The sequence below is a fragment of the Natrix helvetica genome (genome assembly GCF_964273705.1).
Source record: "Natrix helvetica genome assembly, chromosome: 1".
Taxonomy (NCBI): Eukaryota; Metazoa; Chordata; class Lepidosauria; order Squamata; family Natricidae; genus Natrix; species Natrix helvetica.
The window spans coordinates 368,414,568-368,433,947 of record NC_138548.1 but is presented as its reverse complement, the minus strand read 5'-3'; the positions used below and the strand labels follow the sequence as shown (position 1 = coordinate 368,433,947).

The 19,380-nt window shown below is 42.1% G+C and overlaps 1 protein-coding gene and 1 long non-coding RNA gene across 2 annotated transcripts in view; both read left to right on the top strand.

Moving 5' to 3' along the window:
• LOC309392074 overlaps nucleotides 1-19,380 on the top strand; it is a 185,538-nt gene that overhangs the window by 25,995 nt on the left and 140,163 nt on the right. The window lies entirely within an intron of this gene.
• LOC309384581 (vomeronasal type-2 receptor 1-like) overlaps nucleotides 1-19,380 on the top strand; it is a gene marked incomplete at its 3' end in the record, with an annotated part of 42,636 nt that overhangs the window by 8,505 nt on the left and 14,751 nt on the right. The window contains exons 4-5 of the mRNA XM_081938284.1: nucleotides 554-680; nucleotides 12,139-12,191. Coding sequence (XP_081794410.1) covers nucleotides 554-680; nucleotides 12,139-12,191 — 180 coding nt within the window. The remainder of the gene's footprint in view (nucleotides 1-553; nucleotides 681-12,138; nucleotides 12,192-19,380) is intronic.

Below are 19,380 nucleotides of genomic sequence, written 5' to 3'. Positions count from 1 at the left end.
GGGGGATGGTTTTGGATCACTTTCAAAGGGAAGCAGTTTTGCCATGTTCTATATACTCCAGAAGAAGCCTATCCAGATCCTACTGGTATGAAGTTTCTTTCTTCATTACAATATTATTTTATTTAATAAATCTTATATAATAAAAATAATAATAAACCTTTCACAATAATTTCTTTTCCAAAATTTAATGCAAGCTCATTGTACTAAAATCATATTTATGTGAAGAATGGAGAAATGAATGTGAAGAAGGCTAAGGGGAGGAACCAAACTGGTTGTCACTTAAAGCTGAAGTCTTTTCAATTCAATCCCTCCAGTCTTTCTTAAGTTGAAACATCTTTTATTTCAATGTTAGAGGCCAAAAGCAAAGGGGAGTGATTAAATGAACAATCTGCCAGTATTTATCTCTCCTAAATCTGTTTGGAATGAGTCAATGTCTTCATATTTATCTAAGGGAAGCTGAGAAACTATTGGGCTAATGTTAATGTCTACATCCATTTTCATGCATGCTTCGTCACAATATATTTCCTTCGGCATTTCTTCTTTGTCTGCTTAGTCTCTGCCTCAGTCCCAATGTGTGGAAAGTTGTCATCCTGGATTTGTCAAGTGGAAGCGAGAAGGAGAGCCTGCTTGCTGCTATGACTGCATTCCTTGCCCTGAGGGGACCATCTCCATTCATGAAGGTGGGGGACACCAAGGAAAAGGGCAGGCCTTGTGGAAGTGGATTCATCTGAAACACTATCATGAAAGTGCAAGTTAAAAGAGACATTGAAGCTCAGTTGTTATTTTTTCTCTTTTTGCTAATAGTTTGGCAGTTCGATTCTCACCAGCTGAAGGTTGACTCAGCCTTCCATCCTTCTGAGATTGGTGAAATGAGGACCCAGGTTGTTGGGAGCAATAGGCTGATTCTAAACTGCTTAGAGAGGGCTGTAAAGCACATGAAGTGGTTTATAAGTCTAAACACTATTGCTATTATCTTCAAATTGCACAATTTTTACTTAGAGAGAGGAATAGTAGAAACACCCTGAGGGAGGGACTAGGAAGAGATAGGAGGTTAGGACGTTTTAGTTGGGATTCCTGATTATTTGCAGAACCAACTTTTTTTATAGCTCATTCAGTGTCAAAAGATAGGAATCCAGAATCAAGTATACTAAGAAGTGCATATCTGGCAGGATCCAGGAAAAGTGTCTAAAAAAATTAACTGATTTATTACCTACCTCTAATAACATAGATTCTTCAAATTACACAAGGAATAATACAGGTTCCAGGACTTCCTCCAATGTCATAAACTATAAAAATATATCTTGGTTTTTTTTTCTTCTTTTTAGAAAATGTTATTCTTCTTACCTACTTTCTGTAGAGATTTTAAGCAATGCTTTTCAGAAAATGTTGCTGGTAAGAGTTGTTGCCCTAAGAAGTTATTTCTTGATCTATGAAAGTACAGAATACTTTTTTAAAATGTTGCTTTTTTGTTTTACTCAGATACAGAAAAATGCACCAAATGTCCGGATGAAAAATATCCAAATGAGGACAGAATCCAATGTATCCACAAAGTTATATCTTTCCTTTCTTATGAAGAACATCTGGGAATCATTCTTGTGTCTTTTGCCCTACTCTTCTTCTTAGCCACAGGCCTTGTTTTAATCATATTCATTAAACATCAGGAAACTCCCATTGTGAAAGCCAACAACCGAGACCTCTCTTACATCCTCCTGGTCTCCCTACTGCTTTGCTTCTTGTCTCCTTTTCTCTTCATTGGTCAACCAAGGAAAGCCACTTGCCTTCTCCGACAAACAGTTTTCAGCATCATCTTCTCAGTTGCCGTTTCTTCTCTCTTGGCCAAAACCATCACAGTGGTGCTGGCTTTCCTGGCCACAAAACCAGGAAACCAAGTGAAGAAATGGTTGGGGAAGAGCTTGGCCAACTGCATCATCCTTTCTTGTTCTAGTGTCCAAATTGTGATCTGCTCCATCTGGTTGAGAATGTCTCCCCCATTCTGTGACTCAGACTTCCACTCCCAGCCTGGAGAGATCATCCTTCAATGCAATGAAGGCTCTGTTACCATGTTTTATGTTGTCCTTGGCTACATGGGTTTCCTTGCTGTCATTTGCTTCATGGTGGCTTTCTTGGCCAGGAACCTGCCTGGGGCCTTCAACGAAGCCAAACTGATCACCTTCAGCATGCTGGTCTTCTGCAATGTCTGGATCTCCTTCCTGCCCAGCTACCTGAGCACGAAGGGGAAATACATGGTGGCCGTGCAGGTCTTCTCCATCTTGGCCTCCAGTGCTGGGCTGCTTGTTTGCATCTTCATTCCCAAGTGTTACATTATCATTTTGAGGCCAGACTTAAATACAAAGGAGCATCTTACAACCAGAAGAAATGTGTAGATGTCAGTTAGAGGAATTTCCACTCTCAAAACATTCCAACAGACCAAGCATAGAAATTGTTTCAAACTGCCCCCGTACATGATCTGAGACAACAATTTTAAGTGAAATAATCAAAGGGCAATTGGAAGATAGGGTCCTCCATACTTATCAGTATAATTACAAGATGTGGATAATCTGGTGTTCTATCCTCACTACATGTCAGCCTGTGGGCAGCTTGACATGAAGCTAAACCCACCTATCCTCCAAGAAAACAGACCATATGCATAGATCTGAATACTTTTTTGAAAGAACAGGATATGGTGAAACTGGGGAAAATAGGAATACATACAATGAAAACCAAATACAAGATAGGCAGTATTGAGTTACTGCTGAAAATAACAATTTATACATACAAATATTTTAAATCTCACCAACGGTGCTCTATGTGTGGGTGTGTTTGTCCTTGGATGACCATGTGCCACAGATTAAGATGGATTCTTCTTTGTGCTTCTCCAAATGCTAAAGGAAATGGAGTCTGGCTTCCCAGCATGCACTTGTTTGAGAGTGTAGGCTGATGGGTAAAATGGGTTGGGTCAGCTTCAAACAATGTAATTGTTTCTCCGGCCACTAGATGGGGCGAGAGAGCAGCAACATATGTAAAATTTAGATGCTGGGGCATGACATCTAAATGATCCATCCAGCTGGTCAAATTATGTAGAAATAAAATGGGAGCTGAAATACATCCATATAAGAGTTTTACCAAACAATTCCTAAAGAATTGAGAGTGAAAGGATGAGACCATGCAAAGAGTGTAACTAACTCAGCTTTTGATATTCTTGCTGAGCTGAACTTCATTGTAGCCTAAAATGCATCACCTGCAGAGTTAAAAACTCCAGGCTAAATACCAAGCTTAGCCTTCTTAAGTGTAACCTTGGTGTAACTTTAAAATGTGTATTTTATCTGCTGTAACTCATCTTTTCAACAAATCCATGACAAAACCTCCCAGTTTAAAACTGAATTAGTTGTAGGATAGGGGAGAATGTTCATATAAAGTTAGGCTGAAAGAATACCTTATAGAAGACAAAAAGATGCAATGCGTGTTAATACAATATTGGGTGTTTTATGTGGGTTCTGCAGTCCCTTCATATAACTGCAATTATTGAATAAACCATGCCTAAGTGAATGGGGTTTCAATTAATCAATCAGAATAGAGCTGGACGGGACCTTGGAGGTCTTCTAGTCCAACCCCGTTCAAGCAGGAGACCCTATACATTTCAGATAGGTGGCTGTCCTGTCTCCAGTGCTGAAGCCCTTACAACCTCTGAAGACAAGCCATTCCATTGGTTAATTGTTTCTCTTTGATTTCCAATTTCTTCTCTCCTTGATTAGTTTCCATCCATTGTTTCTTGTCTTGCCTTCTAGTGCTTTGGAAAATAGATTGACCCTCTATTCTTTGTGGCAGTCCCACAAATACAGGAACATTGCTTCCCTATCCCCCTCCCCAAGTCCTTCTTATCCCTAGACTGGCCAAACCCAAATCCTGCAGCCCTTCTTCATATGTTTCTCTCTCCAGGCCTTCAATCATCTCACTTGCTCTTCTCTGTACTTTTTCCACAGTTTTCAAATATCTTTTTTTTTTCATGTGGTGACCAAAACCTGTAAAGGAAAGACCCAACCTAGAATGAAGGAAAACTTAATTCTGACAGTTGGAACAACAAACCCCCTGCTTGAGCAGAGGAAAGGACTAGAAGACCTCCAAGGTCCCTTCCAACTTTCATTCTGCTATTCGGTCTACAGTCACTGGGGAGACATTTCCATTTCCTAAAAGAAAACCTTACACATTTATTCAAAAAAGGAATGGCAAATTATAAGTATTTTCAACAAATGCCAAAATTAGTCTTCCTACTAAAATATTAAAACTGTTTCCTGTTTCAGCTATTTTCTATAAGCTCCTTATCCAGACTATTTCCTTTTATTGTACAATTTTACATCCATCTTCCTATCTTTTATCTGTTTTTAGTTTCTGTTCCCTCTTTTCCTTCTCTCAAGGTCTTTTCCCTTTATTTTTAAAATATTTGTAAAATATTCTTTCACGTTTTCCTATCGGGGGCTGCATCTGAGGAAGGTTTTTCCCTGAAAGAGAGAAGATTTCGCCTTCAACTCCTCCAGTTCTGAGGGAAGACAAAAGCCCCGCCCCCTCTCTCTCCCTAGTGGCTGCCTCTCTTGCTGGCCTACCCCTGTCGTCATGGCAACCCAGCAGCAGCCAATCAAACAGGAGGGAAGAGGCTATGGTTGCCTGGGAACTCAGCCACCAATCAGCCCCAGGGAGAAGGGGTTGAACAGACAAAAGTGGGGGAGGGGGGAGAGAATTTCAAATAAGGATAAAATAAAAAGGGTTTTAAGTGTTATGATAAAGAGGCAAAAACTCCCAATGCTCTGCTTTCCCCCCTCAGTGTCCTATGTGTGGAAGGGAGTGGCAGTGGAGCATGGGTCCCCCTTCCCTCCCTCCCTCCCTTCCGTGGGGTGAAAGGCATCCCTCATTTCTCCCATTGCAGAGAGACTGGCTCAGGCAGGAACAATCAGCCACAGGATTCAGCCAAAGGTCGACAAAATCAGCTCAGACAAAGGCCTGGGATTTGCATCCCCCCTTTGGCCTACAGAGCCAGCCATGAGCCCATAGGAATCTCACAAAAGCCCATGGACCATGAAAGGACATGTCCTTGCACAGGAACAGGAAGCTCAGAGAAGGGGCAAAGAGGGGATCAAAACCCTCCCACCCTAAACTCCATTTGCCCAGAATCACTTGTGGTTGGTGGTTCTGCTCCCTCAATAAAGAGAAACTTTCTTTCCAATCAGCCTCCCTTTTGTCTGCAGTGCCTTAGCTGGGAACTGAACCAGATGGGTTTTCCTTCCAACAAATGCAAAGCCCCCATGACTAGATTTTAACTAACATATTTGGGGGGGAGGGTTAGTGTTCACACTGTTGCATTAATCTTTTTGTGATGGAGCCTTTCAGCATTAACTTTCAAAACAAATTAAACTTTGGCTCTAACTCAGTAGGAAGCCATTTCAGTTCTGTGACATGTTCAGGCGTTAAATAATCCCCAGGGTTTTCTCTTTAACCTGCAAGCCAACAAATATCACACTTCTTCTCCTTCTTCAGCCACAGGTGCCGTTTATTCCCTCTGGGCCAATTTCAAGCATGGAGCTTTCAAACCTCTCAATTCTTGGTGACCGATTTAATTCCATCTCTATCTTATCATTTTGAACCCTGTGGGGATTGTTTCCCTTCCGTTTCTCTCCAGAGAAAAGCCCCACAAACTCTGAGTCCAAGAACTGGTTGAATTAGCCAGGGATCTCTAGTGAGAAGGAGAATTGTTATCCTCAGAGTTTCATCTCTGCTCTTTGGCCGAATCCTCCAGGGGAGACTTTGGGCAGAGACAGAGGGAGTCAGCTGCAGTTCCCTTCTCAGACTCACCCAGAAGTCCCTAAATGGAAAATCTTTCCCGGTGGAGAACTTGGCTTTAGGCAAAAAGTGTCACTGGATGATTTCAGACTTTGGACTTCCCTCCCCACTAAAGATCAGGGCTCTCTGTCTTCCTTCACATCAAAGTGTTTTACCCTGGAGAAAATAAGATCTGAATACAAATGCAGCCATGTTTCTGCTTGCAGGGGTCACCCACCACCACGAGATCCCCCTTTGCCATCTCTTTCCCCCAAATGTGAGCTCTTTCTTCAGGGGGTGAAAGCCTCCCCTTGACGTCCTTGCACCCCCATCGAGCTCTCTTTCTGGTGTGGAAGTGTTGGGGGTCCTGTTTCTATCCAGATGTGGTTTGGTGACATCTTCCCCTCTGGCTGGAGGCCTCCCCTCCTTCGATCATGCCCCAATGGGATGCTGCAGTGCTTGGGCCTGGTCCCCATTGCCTCCTGGAAGTGGCCCCCATTTTCCATACTCTGAGAAGACCTTGGAGAAATGCTGGCTGCTTTGGAAGCCTTCCACCATGATCCTCAGGCTGTTGGGAGACTGCAAACCTCTCCTGGCTCTTTCTAGCTTTGGGAATGCAGACACTGCTGGTCCAAGGCAGGTTCAGGATGAGCTTCCTACAAACTTTCCCTTCCTCCTTTGACGCCCTTCCTCCCCTCAAAACCCACATTTCTTCAATAAAGAACAAAAAAACCTGAGAGAGACAAATCCAATCCCCAAAAAAATTTGGTACTGAAATGAAACTCTCCACCTCTGCCCTCAAATCTCTACCCCCTTTAATAACTTAATGTGCTAAATATATCGCCTGCCTGAAGGAGAATAAAAGAATAACAGAGTTGTAAGGGACCTAAGAGGTCTTCTAGTCTCACTCTCGGCTCAAGCAGGAAACCCTCCTATTGGTTGTCCAATCTCTTCCTAGGAAGCTCCAGTGTTGGAAGACCCACAACTTCTAGAGGGAATCCATTCCACTGGTTCATTGTTCCAACTTTCAGGAAATTTCTTCTTAGTTCTAGGTTGGTTCGAAATCTGTAAGCTTCTTACTTTGACTGGAGAGAGTCAAAGAGTGGAGAACGGGAAGGAAGGAAGCAAATATTTATTTTATTTTTTGCTCTGTGTTGACAATGCTGACTTTGAGGTCATTGTGGCTCAACTGCTTGTGAGGTTTCTGACCACACCCAAGGCTGGGTCAAGTTGGCGGCTTCACCTGCCCATGCTGACCTTCCCAAAAAGGCCTCCAGACCTCCAGTAGCCCCCCTGTCACTCTGGGCTCTCTAGGACCCTTGCTTCATTGCCCCCCAGTTGCCTTCATGAGGACTGGAAATCCATGATTCTCCTTGTCAGGATTGGGAGTTTCTTGTTGCCTCTCTGCAGCAAAACCAGCTGCAAAAATCAGCCCAATATTAGTGAGTTGGAGGCCACCTGGCTGGACAGGACAAAGCCCGGCACAGCAAGGCTCACATCCTCACCAAATTGTCTGTAGGTGGTCAGAAAGACCCCAGGTGGAGCTGAGCCTGAGACCTTGGCAAGATTTTCAGGAAGTGATTTGCATCCTGACCTTCCCTGTCCAGGTCAGCACAAATCTCAACAATTTCATCCTCCAGAGAGCCTGAATAAATCTCCCTGAGGCCCAGCAGATGTTCTGAGTGGATCTCCCTAACCAATAAGAAGCAGGTCACCCTAGATAAAGCTACTGCATTACTATTAGCAGACACAATGAGGGTGGGGAAAATATTGGTGTTTCATGATCCATATCTCCATGAAATTTGAAAGGATTATCCTAATATGTTCGGTCGGACTCCCTTCATCTTTTCCTTCAATGGACTCCTTCAAGTCTTTCATTTTCTACCCAAAAGTACACTCACAGATTAACACATGAGGGATGTGATCCAAGGCCCACTCCAACTGCCCATTCCAGGTAGTGGCTAAGGACTTACCTGGATTCATTGATCTAATGAAAGAAAACTTCATATGCATAAACCTGGTGTTCAAAAGCAACAATCAGAACTTGGTAGCTGGACACTGAGAGTAGAAGCCATAGAGTGAGGTAAGCTTTGATCAGATGACAGCAAGTATGGCCCAACTTTCATCTGTCATTCTCAGAATGGTCCTATCTATTGCAAGACCTCCCCTCTCTAATTCCAAACACAAGTCAACTTTTATAGGCCAAGGTGTAAGTATCAATATCCCTTCCTCCAGATAAGAGAAATTATCCCCCCAATTCTATTCCCAGATATGTCATGAACACAGGGAGTCTTAACCATGCCTACCAAGCACTTGTCAATCTTTGGGGGCATGTTTACACACAGTCTCAGAGATGGGCCCCACCACACAAAGTCTGCCTGTACAAAAAGAAGAGGAATCCCCCAAATCCCCCAAAAGAGCTTCTGAGTTAATGTATCAAGAAATCCGGTCTCATTCACCCTACTAAGGACACTGCTGCCATCACAGCTTCAGACCTCACAGCCGAGAGTTTACTTAATAAACTAAGATACTTGAAAATATAGAGGATCTCAGTTTCTTATATCAATGTGGAAGAATAATAGAGTTTCAACTTTCGCCCTATTTACCAAAGGGCACAATCCACAGGTGGTCCTATTCCTGTCTCTTAGTCAGCTCTCATCCAAACATTTATATTTCTAGAACAGATGAGAAATACATTTATCTTCAGGCACAACCAATTTTAAAATCAGCCCATTTCAGGATTGATATATGAAACCAAATAGAAAATAAAATCATAGGCCCCATTCTTAACATTAGGCAGAGTAGCTGTTTGCTTTCTTGGTGTAAGAAGACAGGAAGCTCAACCTAGAACAGGGTTGCCAAACTTGAGGCCCATGGGCCAAATGCCAGTAGCCACTCCCATGCCCAGTTTAACAAAGGGGGGGAGAGGGTGGAAGTTGTGAGACGTCATGTGATATTGCTATGACTACATGAGTTTGACATCCCTGACCTAGAATGTCACCAAATTCTGAGGGGTCTTCCCCAGAACACACTGGGAGACATGACACCATATGGAAGGACAACAAAAGTCAATTCCCTGAGTATTGAACTTTCTTCCTCCAGCATCACTTTCTGGACTTGTTGTGGGTGTTTCTGTGACTTTTCACTAACATGCATTTCTCACACAGCTCCTCTGCACATGGAGCTCTGATGAAATTCAGAATCCTCAGAGGAGAAGTTGCTTCTCACTGTAATTATCACCATCTTTGTCTTTGAGACCTCTTAAGCCACTTCTCCATGGATGGACTTTGATGTAAACTCAAGCAACATGGAGGGAATATTACATCAGAAAAGTATAAATGATTCAGGTCCTGCTCTATGTCATACAGGTTTTGAGAAAGGCAGTGGCTATGCTCTCAAATCTACGTTCCTCTAGGAGAAGCTCAGTTTCTCTATGACTGAAGTAGGAAAACAAGTGGCATTTCCATCTTGTGAGAATTCTTTGAATTCTTCAAAGACTTTTGAAGATTTTTATTTAGAAACAGGAAGGGGAATTGATTTTTCCTCGTAAATTATGGCTCTCCAGCTGCTGGTTCTGATGCTGCTGGTGTCCCAGCCAGTCTCTGGGAAGCTGAGAATGAAGTGCCCGCTGAGTTGGGAGCAGCAGGATAGACAAAAACCATGGAGCTATTACAGCCCAGGAGACCATCTCATTAGTATATTGACAACGATAACAGAAATATCACCTATAATGCAGACTTTCAACATACATCCTTCTAGTCAGTCTCACCAGTAAGTCACTCAGTGAGATGGAATTGGACATCCTTCTGTTTGCAGTTCTAACATTCTCTTTCTTTTCTTCTTATTCACTTACTCCAAATAGCAGGACCTCTTTTCTTTCCTGAATTACTTTTATTTCTTTAGCTTCCCTCTTTTCTCTTATTTTGTGTGAGAGACACAGATTCAAAGATTGGGCAGAAAAAAATCCTGAAAGAAGTCCAGATTATTTTCCCCTCCCTGTCAAATTCTGACTAACATTTGAATCATGACTTTTATTTAAAGCATATATCAAAAGGATCATAGTTGCCTCTGCTCAGGTCATTTAGATATTTTTTTTTATCAATGTTGATTCACATTCAATATTTGATCTTTATATCAATAAAAATGACTTGTTTATAGAGCTGCTTTTCTGGGTCACTTATGAAACATCCTTTTTTCTTTTATGGAGATTCTACTTTTCGTGATTCAATTATTTTGAATCCTGGTAATGGGCAGATTAAAAGTACAACAAATAATGGTGTATTTTTGATTCTTAACTGATAAAGGACAATCTCCATCCCATCTTCTGAATATTCATAACAAATAAATGTTGATAGATGGGTATAATTTGCCTCTTATTTTGGTAAACATGGGAATAAGACTGAGTAAGAATTGTTCCTGTTGCAGATGATGTTTATGATAACATGAGCATTATTTTACAGAAATTTATCTGGTGATGTTGTACGATTCATTTTTGCCATTGAAGAGGTCAACAAGAACCCCCAACTCTTGCACAATCTCACCCTTGGCTACAACATCCATGACAACTTTTTGAACACACTTGGCACTTCAGATGCTTTGCTGGACATGCTCTCAACTGGAGAAGCCAATGTTCCCAACTACAGCTGTGGAAGGAAAGACAACGTTTTGGCTCTTCTTGATGCAGCTTGGAGGGATTCCTCCACCCAGATGTCAACATTAGGAGGCCCCTACAAAGTCCCACAGGTTTGTGTGTGTCGGTCTATCTGGTAATGCACGTGGGGAGGTTGGGGATCAGCAATATATCCAAACTATATTTTTCCTATGGAAAGTCAAGAGCTGGTTTTCAGTACAGCCATTGTAGGTGTCATGGCTGGGATTGGGATACACAGTGGGGAAGAAACAAGGATACAAAGAGACTTGACACCATCCCCGTTACTTCGAGGGCTTTTTCTATACAGTTGTGAAGGTGAGGAGAGGCTCTGTGTTCAATCAAAGGGACTTCTGTAGAATAGGAAGGTGCAGCACTGATGGAAAGCTCACATTTCACTCATGAAAGTTATAATATTTCCATGAAATACACAATGGGAAGTAGTGAATGTGCTGCTTAAAACAATCATAGCTACCAACCTTCCTGAACCCCATTTATTAATGTATATAATGCCAAGGAAGCCCCTTTACTGTTTTGGATTTAAAATATATCACTATTAGGTGAAGTCCAATAACAGGATCTTAGAAATATTTTGAGGTGGATAAAAGGGCTTCAGCTGCTGCTCTAAGAGTTGATTTTGGAATGTATATAATTCTACTCTTTGCCTAAAATCTAGTAATATAGTTATGGAATCTGAGAAACTTCCCAAACTCTGTCTTATGGAAAAGACAAAATGTTAATTAATGACCTATTATAATTGACAATTGACAAATTATATTAGGAGCTGTGGTCCCCAATCAACAATTGGAGAAAAAGCTAAAAAATAATCAAGATGGAATACAAATAAATAAAAATAATTAAAAGATTAAAAGATTGCTGCACATAGAATCTGGGATATGGAAGCAGAGAAAGATAAAGCCATCCTCAGTATGTTTAGCATATTGAAATAGAAGAACTGCTACAAACGAACCCTCCAAATCACCAAGTACTGAAATGCAGAAATGTCAAACCATCTTAGGGTGGTGTTTATTCGAGCAAGATTTGAGCAGCCGGACACAATGGTTAAATATGGAAGATATAACCAAGTCTCTTGAAATGAACCGAGTTTTGTTTGTGAAGCTCAAGATATAGAAAATGGACTTGTATTATTTCAATGTCAGTTTGATAAGAAAGAGGGAGATCAGTACCTTAGGCCATATTAGTAGAATGATCTACTGGGATCCCTTTTTAAACAACAAATATATCTCTATCTATCTATCTATCTGGTGTGGTCCAGAGGTGGGTTGCTCCCAGTTCGGACCAGTTCTGGAGAACCGGTAGTGATAATTGGCATGGGTTGCTGAACTGGTAGTGATGGCTGGCTGGCCATGCCCCTGAACCGGTATGCTCAGACCCTCGCCCTGCCTCGTCTTTGCCACGTGCATCCACACAACTGCCTCCTCATGCCTACACATAGGTAAGCAGCATTCGCACTAACCTTGCCCCCATTTCCCCACTGGCTTCGCATGCTGGAGAGGATGATGGGAGGAGAGAGCAGTGGCAGCAGGAGGAGAGGGCGGCAGGAGGAGAGAGCAGTGGTGGTGGGAGGAGAGTGCGGTGGGAGGAGAGAACAGTGCCGGTGGGGTGGGCAAGGTTAGGGTGCTCCCAGCCACACCCTACGGTGCCTGATTCCGCTGGCTCAGGACAGCAGGCTCAGCTGAAGCCGGCCGAGCTGGGGAAGTGCAGGGAGCCTCAGGTATGTTGCAGAGGGGGGCTAGCCTTTGCACATGCCTCCATGCAGGCCAGTGTCTCTGAAAGCTGCTGCCATTTCAGCTCATTCTATCTTTTTCCAAATTCAGTAAGTGAGGTTGAATGTGTATAGTTTCAGAAGAGCTCTGTGTGTGTGTGTGTGTGTGTGTGTGTGTGTACATACACATACAGTATATATAGTAGATAATGTATCATTTTGTATGTTTAACCCTAACAGTTAAACAAAAAAAAAGTATTTTAACTTGTACTTCAGAACAAAGATGGATTTATTAAAAGCTCATTGTCAGAGTTCCAAATAACATCCAAAATTAAATCAGAGTCGAAGGCAAAGTATTGCTCAAAGTTCCAATTTAGTAAGAGAATCATGTTGACGAATCATATATCTATAAACCAAAAATAGCAATAATAGGTTCTGGATTAATGCGCTTGAGGCTGTGATTTTATTTTATTTCAAAATGACCAGCTTAGTTCAATGCAATAGTTGTTTCGCACCTGTCTTTCGCAGTACTCTTTTCAAATTTGGATACTGTCCCCTTTGTAAACAAATTACTAGACTACATAGACACATTTCCTATCTTGAATCTTTAATCTGTGCTCTCCAAGCAGAAATTAGGTGCCCAATTTGGCCATTCCACTCTATAGAGATGCCACGCTACCAGCCCCCTCTACCACAAAGATCCCACAGGAGAAGAGCAGTCGGGACAACTGTGGGATAGGGCAGGGTGAGAGCTGTGAACCATAAACACAAAGCTTTTGCGGTTTCCCAGCATAACAGATATAGCGCCCTTGCTGACCCTAATGGGTACACTAAAGTGACAGGTCAAGGTAGTTGTGATAATGATGATTCAAATAAGTAGGGGATCGTGGTCCAAAATGAAGAACTTACTTTGGAAAGGTGAAATGGGGAACCAGGTATCACACATCAGTCACACAAGAAGAGCAAGGTATGCAAAAAGAGAAGTCACCTTCTGGTTGGTGATTCAATTGTAAGGGATGTAAATTTAGGAAAGGATATGGTGGTTTTGAAAGGGTTCAGGTGTCTGCCAGGTGCTACTGCCAGCAGAGACAAGAGGCGTATTCTTTTTTAAAAAAACAAGTTTTATTGGTTTTTATATTTTTTTTCAGGGAAAAGGGTCAAAAAGGGTATAAAAAAATTTGACAGCTACATCGTGCGAGGGAGAGCAGTCCCCCCAAGTTTCACAACATTTACAGACAAGGATAGAGATACGTCAACATTTAAATAGAAGTTAGCAGTTTTAAGTTTAACACTAAGTCATCAGTATATTTCAATCATTTTTTTTGTATCACTTCCGTAAAGGTACATTATAACAATAATTGCAAAAATGTTTCAAGTCACTTTTGTGATCTGAGTCTTCTAGTTGTTGCATCCTCCCCCCCCCCCCCCGTCCATTGGCAGAGCCTCAGCCCCTCCCTCCCTCATCTCTTGTGTACCATCCCTCATTTCATCTATGGGTCTGAGTGGGGTTCCTTCTTTGTGTATCTTGGGGAGACCATAGAGCTTAGGGCATCTGGATGATTTTTCTCTGGGAATGATTCGTTGCTGGAACTCTTTGCTGATGGGGGAGGCTTTTATTTTGGATCTGGTGGTCCAACCCCTAAGCACGGATCCCACCGCCTACTTAGAAAAAGCCACCAGATCCAAAATAAAAGCCTTCCCCATCAGCGAAGAGTTCCAGCAACGAATCATTCCCAGAGAAAAATCATCCAGATGCCCTAAGCTCTATGGTCTCCCCAAGATACACAAAGAAGGAACCCCACTCAGACCCATAGTCAGCTCCATAGGCTCACCTCTACAAAACCTAGCCAAATTTCTCACCAAACAACTACAGCCCTATGCAGAATCCATCACCTCACACGTAAAAAACTCATTCCAGTTCATAGAGATCATAAAGAAACAAAACTTACAGCCCAGCGACCTACTCGTGAGCTTCGATGTCGTATCACTCTTCACCCAAGTACCAATCAAAGAAGCATTGACAGCTATCCAAAACAAATACAACCCCCCCAAACATATCCTAGATCTGACCAACCACTGCCTATCCAACACATACTTCATCTATAATGGACAAAAATACAAACAAATAGAAGGAGCACCCATGGGATCACCCCTCTCACCTGTCATTGCCAACCTCTACATGGAACACTTTGAAACCCAAGCTCTAGAAAAATCCGATCACAAACCCAAACTCTGGCTCAGATACGTAGACGACACCTTCATAATCTGGCCACACGGGAAAGATAAACTGGACAACTTCCTCACACACCTCAACAGCCTACACCCCAAAATACAGTTCACCATGGAAACAGAAGCCAATAACCAACTCCCCTTCCTGGATGTCTTAGTCTATAAGAAATCCGATGGATCCCTAGGACACACCATCTACTAGAAGAAAACACACACAAACCGCTATTTGCACGCACTCTCACACCACCACCCAGCACAGATCAACTCTGTAGCCAAGACACTCATCTCCAGAACAAAACGCTTAGCTGACGAACAACACCTCAAAACCGAACTACACACTCTCACCAACGTACTAACATCCAATGGATTCCAAAGAAACAATATCACTAACCTAATCCAAAAAGAAAATCCCACTAAAATCCAAGACAGTGAACAAGAAAACGGCAAAGCCCTCCTCCCATACATAAAAGGCACCACAGACAGAATCAGCAAGATCCTCCACAAACACAACATCAAGACAGCATTCTACACAAACTGAAAAATATCCACCATCCTGAGAAACCCCAAAGACAAAATAGAGTTAGAAAATCAAGGAGTATATGAAATCCCATGCACCACCTGCCCCACCACATACATCGGACAAACCAACAGAAGAATAAAGGCACGCATTGAAGAACACAAAAACTCAGTCAGAAAGGAGGAACCAACTTCTTCCCTGGTCCAACACCTCAAAGCCACAGGGCATGATATAGACTTTAAAAAGACCAGAACTATTGCCAAAATTGAACACTTTAACAACAGAATAATCAGAGAAGCTATTGAGATAGAAAAACGACCACACAGCATGAATAAACGAGATGATACCTCCCGCCTACCAGCCATTTGGAAACCCGCCCTCACTGACAAACGAGTCCCTAACACTAAGAATGATACCAGACCCACACTCACGAAAACCACACAGGATGTCACTATCACACATCCACGCAAAAAGCAAGCCCAAACCCACACCGATAATGACCACAAACCAGAAGCCCGACCACAAACCAGAAGCCAGACCACAGCTGCATTATTAGCCACTTTAAACCCCTCCAATCCATACATCAAGCAAACTGATGCCCACCACGGAGATGTGGCACGACCACAAACGCGAAGCCAAACAACAGTAACGCAGCTCACCAGCTCAAATCCCTCTGCAACTCAGACTAACACAAGCACAACCAGGCCCCCACCCAAACAGAACACGCCCCCATCCAATCAGAGCACAGCCAAACTCCCATCCAATCAGAGCATAGCCAAGCCCCCTACCAATCAGAATACACCTCCACCCAATCAGAATGCAGCCAAGCTCCCACCCAATCAGCACAAACCCCCACTGGCAGTTAAAAAGAGGAACCGGCTGAGATCTCACATTGCTCCTGGAAGCACCAAGCCGGAAGCACCAAGCCGGAAGCAGCAGCCTGAAGATGATAAATGAGACTTCATCGAAACGTCGTGAAGATACTTCCAATTCTATGCAGGAGAAAACCCGAACAACCAAAGACGTACATACAAACACCCGCGAAAACCTCAGAAAACAAATATATTTTTTTTATATATATATATAAAATGTTGTATTTGTGTATTAGATCTATTTCAAGCTATTTAGCTCTCATCAGCTAGCCATACCCTTACTGGGATTTGAACCTGAGCTGTGTTACATATTAGGCAGATTTGTTAGCCACTAAGCCACAGGCTCTCCTCCTTATCAGCTGAGCCAGGGAAATAGGTATGTATTTGTGTTACAACCCCTGGTATGCCCAAATATGGGAGGGAGCTTAGTTCTTGGTTGCTTCTCTCCTTGATTAGTTTTCACCCATTGCTTTTTGTCCTGCACTCAGGTGCTTTGGAGAATAGCTTAACTCCTGCCTCTCTGTGGCAACTCCTGAGATATTGGAGCACTCCTATCATATATCCCCTGGTCCTTCTTTTTATTAAACTAGACATACCCAGTTCCTGCACCCATTCTTCATATGTTTTAGTCTCCAGTCCCCTAATCCTCTTTGTTGCTCTTCTCTGCACTCTTTCTAGAGTCTCCACATGTTTTTTACATCGTGGTGACCAAAACTGAGTGCAGTATTCCAAGTGTGGCCTTACCAAGGCATTATAATGTGGTATTAACACTTCACGTGATCTTGATTCCATCCCTCTGTTTATGCAGCCAAGAACTGTGTTGGCTTTTTTTGGCAGCTGCTGCACACGGCTGGCTCACATTTTCCACCTTATCTGTTAGAAAATCACTAGCCAGGATATTAGGAACAAGAATAGCTCGGTTGTAAGAAAAACACCCCCAAACCATAGAGCTGGCACATGAAACTAGGACACTTTGCAAGATATGCGTGACCTGGAGTGAAAAACATGTGAAGCAACATTTAGCTATTTAGCATAGCAAGCATAAAGGTTTTAGGGAGATGTAATCCAGATAACAAATCAATATTATCTGTTATGCATGTATTATTAGGAGAAAGGCAAAGGGTTAGATAAGACCATCCTCTGACTAAAAGAATTGCTTTAAGACTGTAATCGAGGCCTGGGTTAATTTTTTCCAAGTTCCTTATATCTTGGTACCAAAATAAAAGTATCATTCTGTATCACACCTTGTGTTCAGTGACTTATCGACTTTGAAATCAACACAGAACACAATTTTGGTGTCAACAACACCACATAGAAAGACAACAGAAGTCAATTCCCTGAGTATTGAACTTTCTTCCCCCAGCATCACTTTCTGGACTTCTTGTGGGTGTTTCTGTGACTTTTCACTAACATGCGTTTCTCACACAGCTCCTCTGCACATGGAGCTCTGATGAAATTCAGAATCCTCAGAGGAGAAGTTGCTTCTCACTGTAATTATCTCCATCTTTGTCTTTGAGAACCTCTTAAGCCTCTTCTCCATGGATGGACTTTGATGTAAACTCAAGCAACATGGAGGAAATATTACATCAGAAAAGTATAAATGCTTCAGGTCCTGCTCTATGTCATACAGATTTTGAGACAGGCAGTGGCTATGCTCTCAAATCTACGTTCCTCTAGGAGAAGCTCAGTTTCTCTATGACTGAAGTAGGAAAACCAGTGGCATTTCCATCTTGTGAGAATTCTTTGAATTCTTCAAAGACTTCTGATTTTTATTTAGAAACAGGAAGGGGAATTGATTCATCCCCATAAATTATGGAGCTCCAGCTGCTGGTTCTGATGCTGCTGGTGTCCCAGCCGGTCTCTGGGAAGCTGAGAATGAAGTGCCCGCTGAGTTTGGAGCTTCAGGATAGACAAAAACCATGGAGCTATTACAGCCCAGGAGACCATCTGATTAGTATACTGACCACTATAACACAAATATCACCTATAATGCAGACTTTCAACATGGCTCCTTCTAGTCAGTCTCGCCTGTAAGTCATTCAGTGAGATGGAATTGCAAATCCTTCCCTTTGCAGTTCTAACATTCTCCTTCTTTTCTTCTTATTCACTTACTCCTAATAGCAGGACCTCTTTTCTTTCCTGAATTACTCTTATTTTTTTTAGCTGCTCTCTTTTATCTTATTTTTGCAGAGACAAAGATTGGGCAGAAAAAAATCCTGAAAGAAGTTCAGATTATTTTCCTCTCCCTGTCAAATTCTGACTTCAACCCTTGAATCATGACTTTTACTTAAAGTTTATCGAAAGGATCATCGTTGCCTCTGTCCAGCCTATTTACATATTTTTATAAATGCCAATTGATATTCAATATTTGATCTTTATATCAATAGAAGATGACTTGTTTGTAGAGCTGCTTTTCTGGGTCACTTATGAAACATCCTCTTTCTCTTATGGTGATTCTACTTTTTGTGATTCAATCATTTTAAATCCTGGAAATGGGTAGATTAAAATGAGTAGTTCTGCAAATAATGGTTTATTTGTGATTCTTAACTCTGATACAGGACTATCTCCATCCCATCTTCTCAATATTCATAACAAATAAATGGTAACAGGTGGCTATAATTTGCCTCTTATTTTGGTAAATATGGACTTAAGACTGAATAAGAATTGTTCCTTTTGCAGTTGATGTTTATGATAGCATGAGCATTATTTTACAGAATTGTATCTACTAATAAGCGTGACACCCCGCTATTCATTTTTGGCATTCAAGAGGTCAACAATAACCCCCAATTCTTGCACAATCTCACCCTTGGCTACGACATCCATGACAACAATATGAACACACTTGGCACTTCAGATGCCTTGCTGGACATGCTCTCGACTGGAGAAGCCAATGTTCCCAACTACAGCTGCGGAAGGAAGGACAACATTTTGACTCTTCTTGATCTAGCTCACAGGGATTCCTCCATCCAGATGTCAACATTAGGAGGCCCCTACAAAATCCCACAGGTTTGTTTATGTGTGTTTCTCTATCTGGTAATGTGCATGGGGAGATTGGTGATCAGGAGCATATCCAAGCTGTATCTTTCCTATGAAAATTCAAGAGCTGGTTTTCAGTACAGCCATTGTAGGTGTCATGGCTCGGATTGGGATACACAGTGGGGAAGAAACAAGAGTCCAAAGAGGCGTGACACCATCCCCGTTGCTTCGAGGGCTTCTGCTACACAGTTGTGAAGGTGAGGGGAGGCTCTGTGTTCAATCAAAGGGGCTTCTGTATAATAGGGAGGTGCAGCACTGATGGAAAGCTCACATTTTGCTCGTGAAAGTTATAATATTTCCATGAAATACACAATGAGAAGTAGTGAATGTGCTGCTTAAAACAATCATAGCTACCAACCTTCCTGAGCCCCATTTATTAAAGTATATAATGCCAAGGATGCTCCCTTACTGTTTAGGATTTAAAATATATCATTATTAGGCGAAATCCAATCAAAGAATCTTAGAAATATTTCGGGGTGGGTAAAAGGACTTCAGCTGCTGCTCTAAGAGTTGATTTTGGAATGTACATAATTCTATTCTTTGC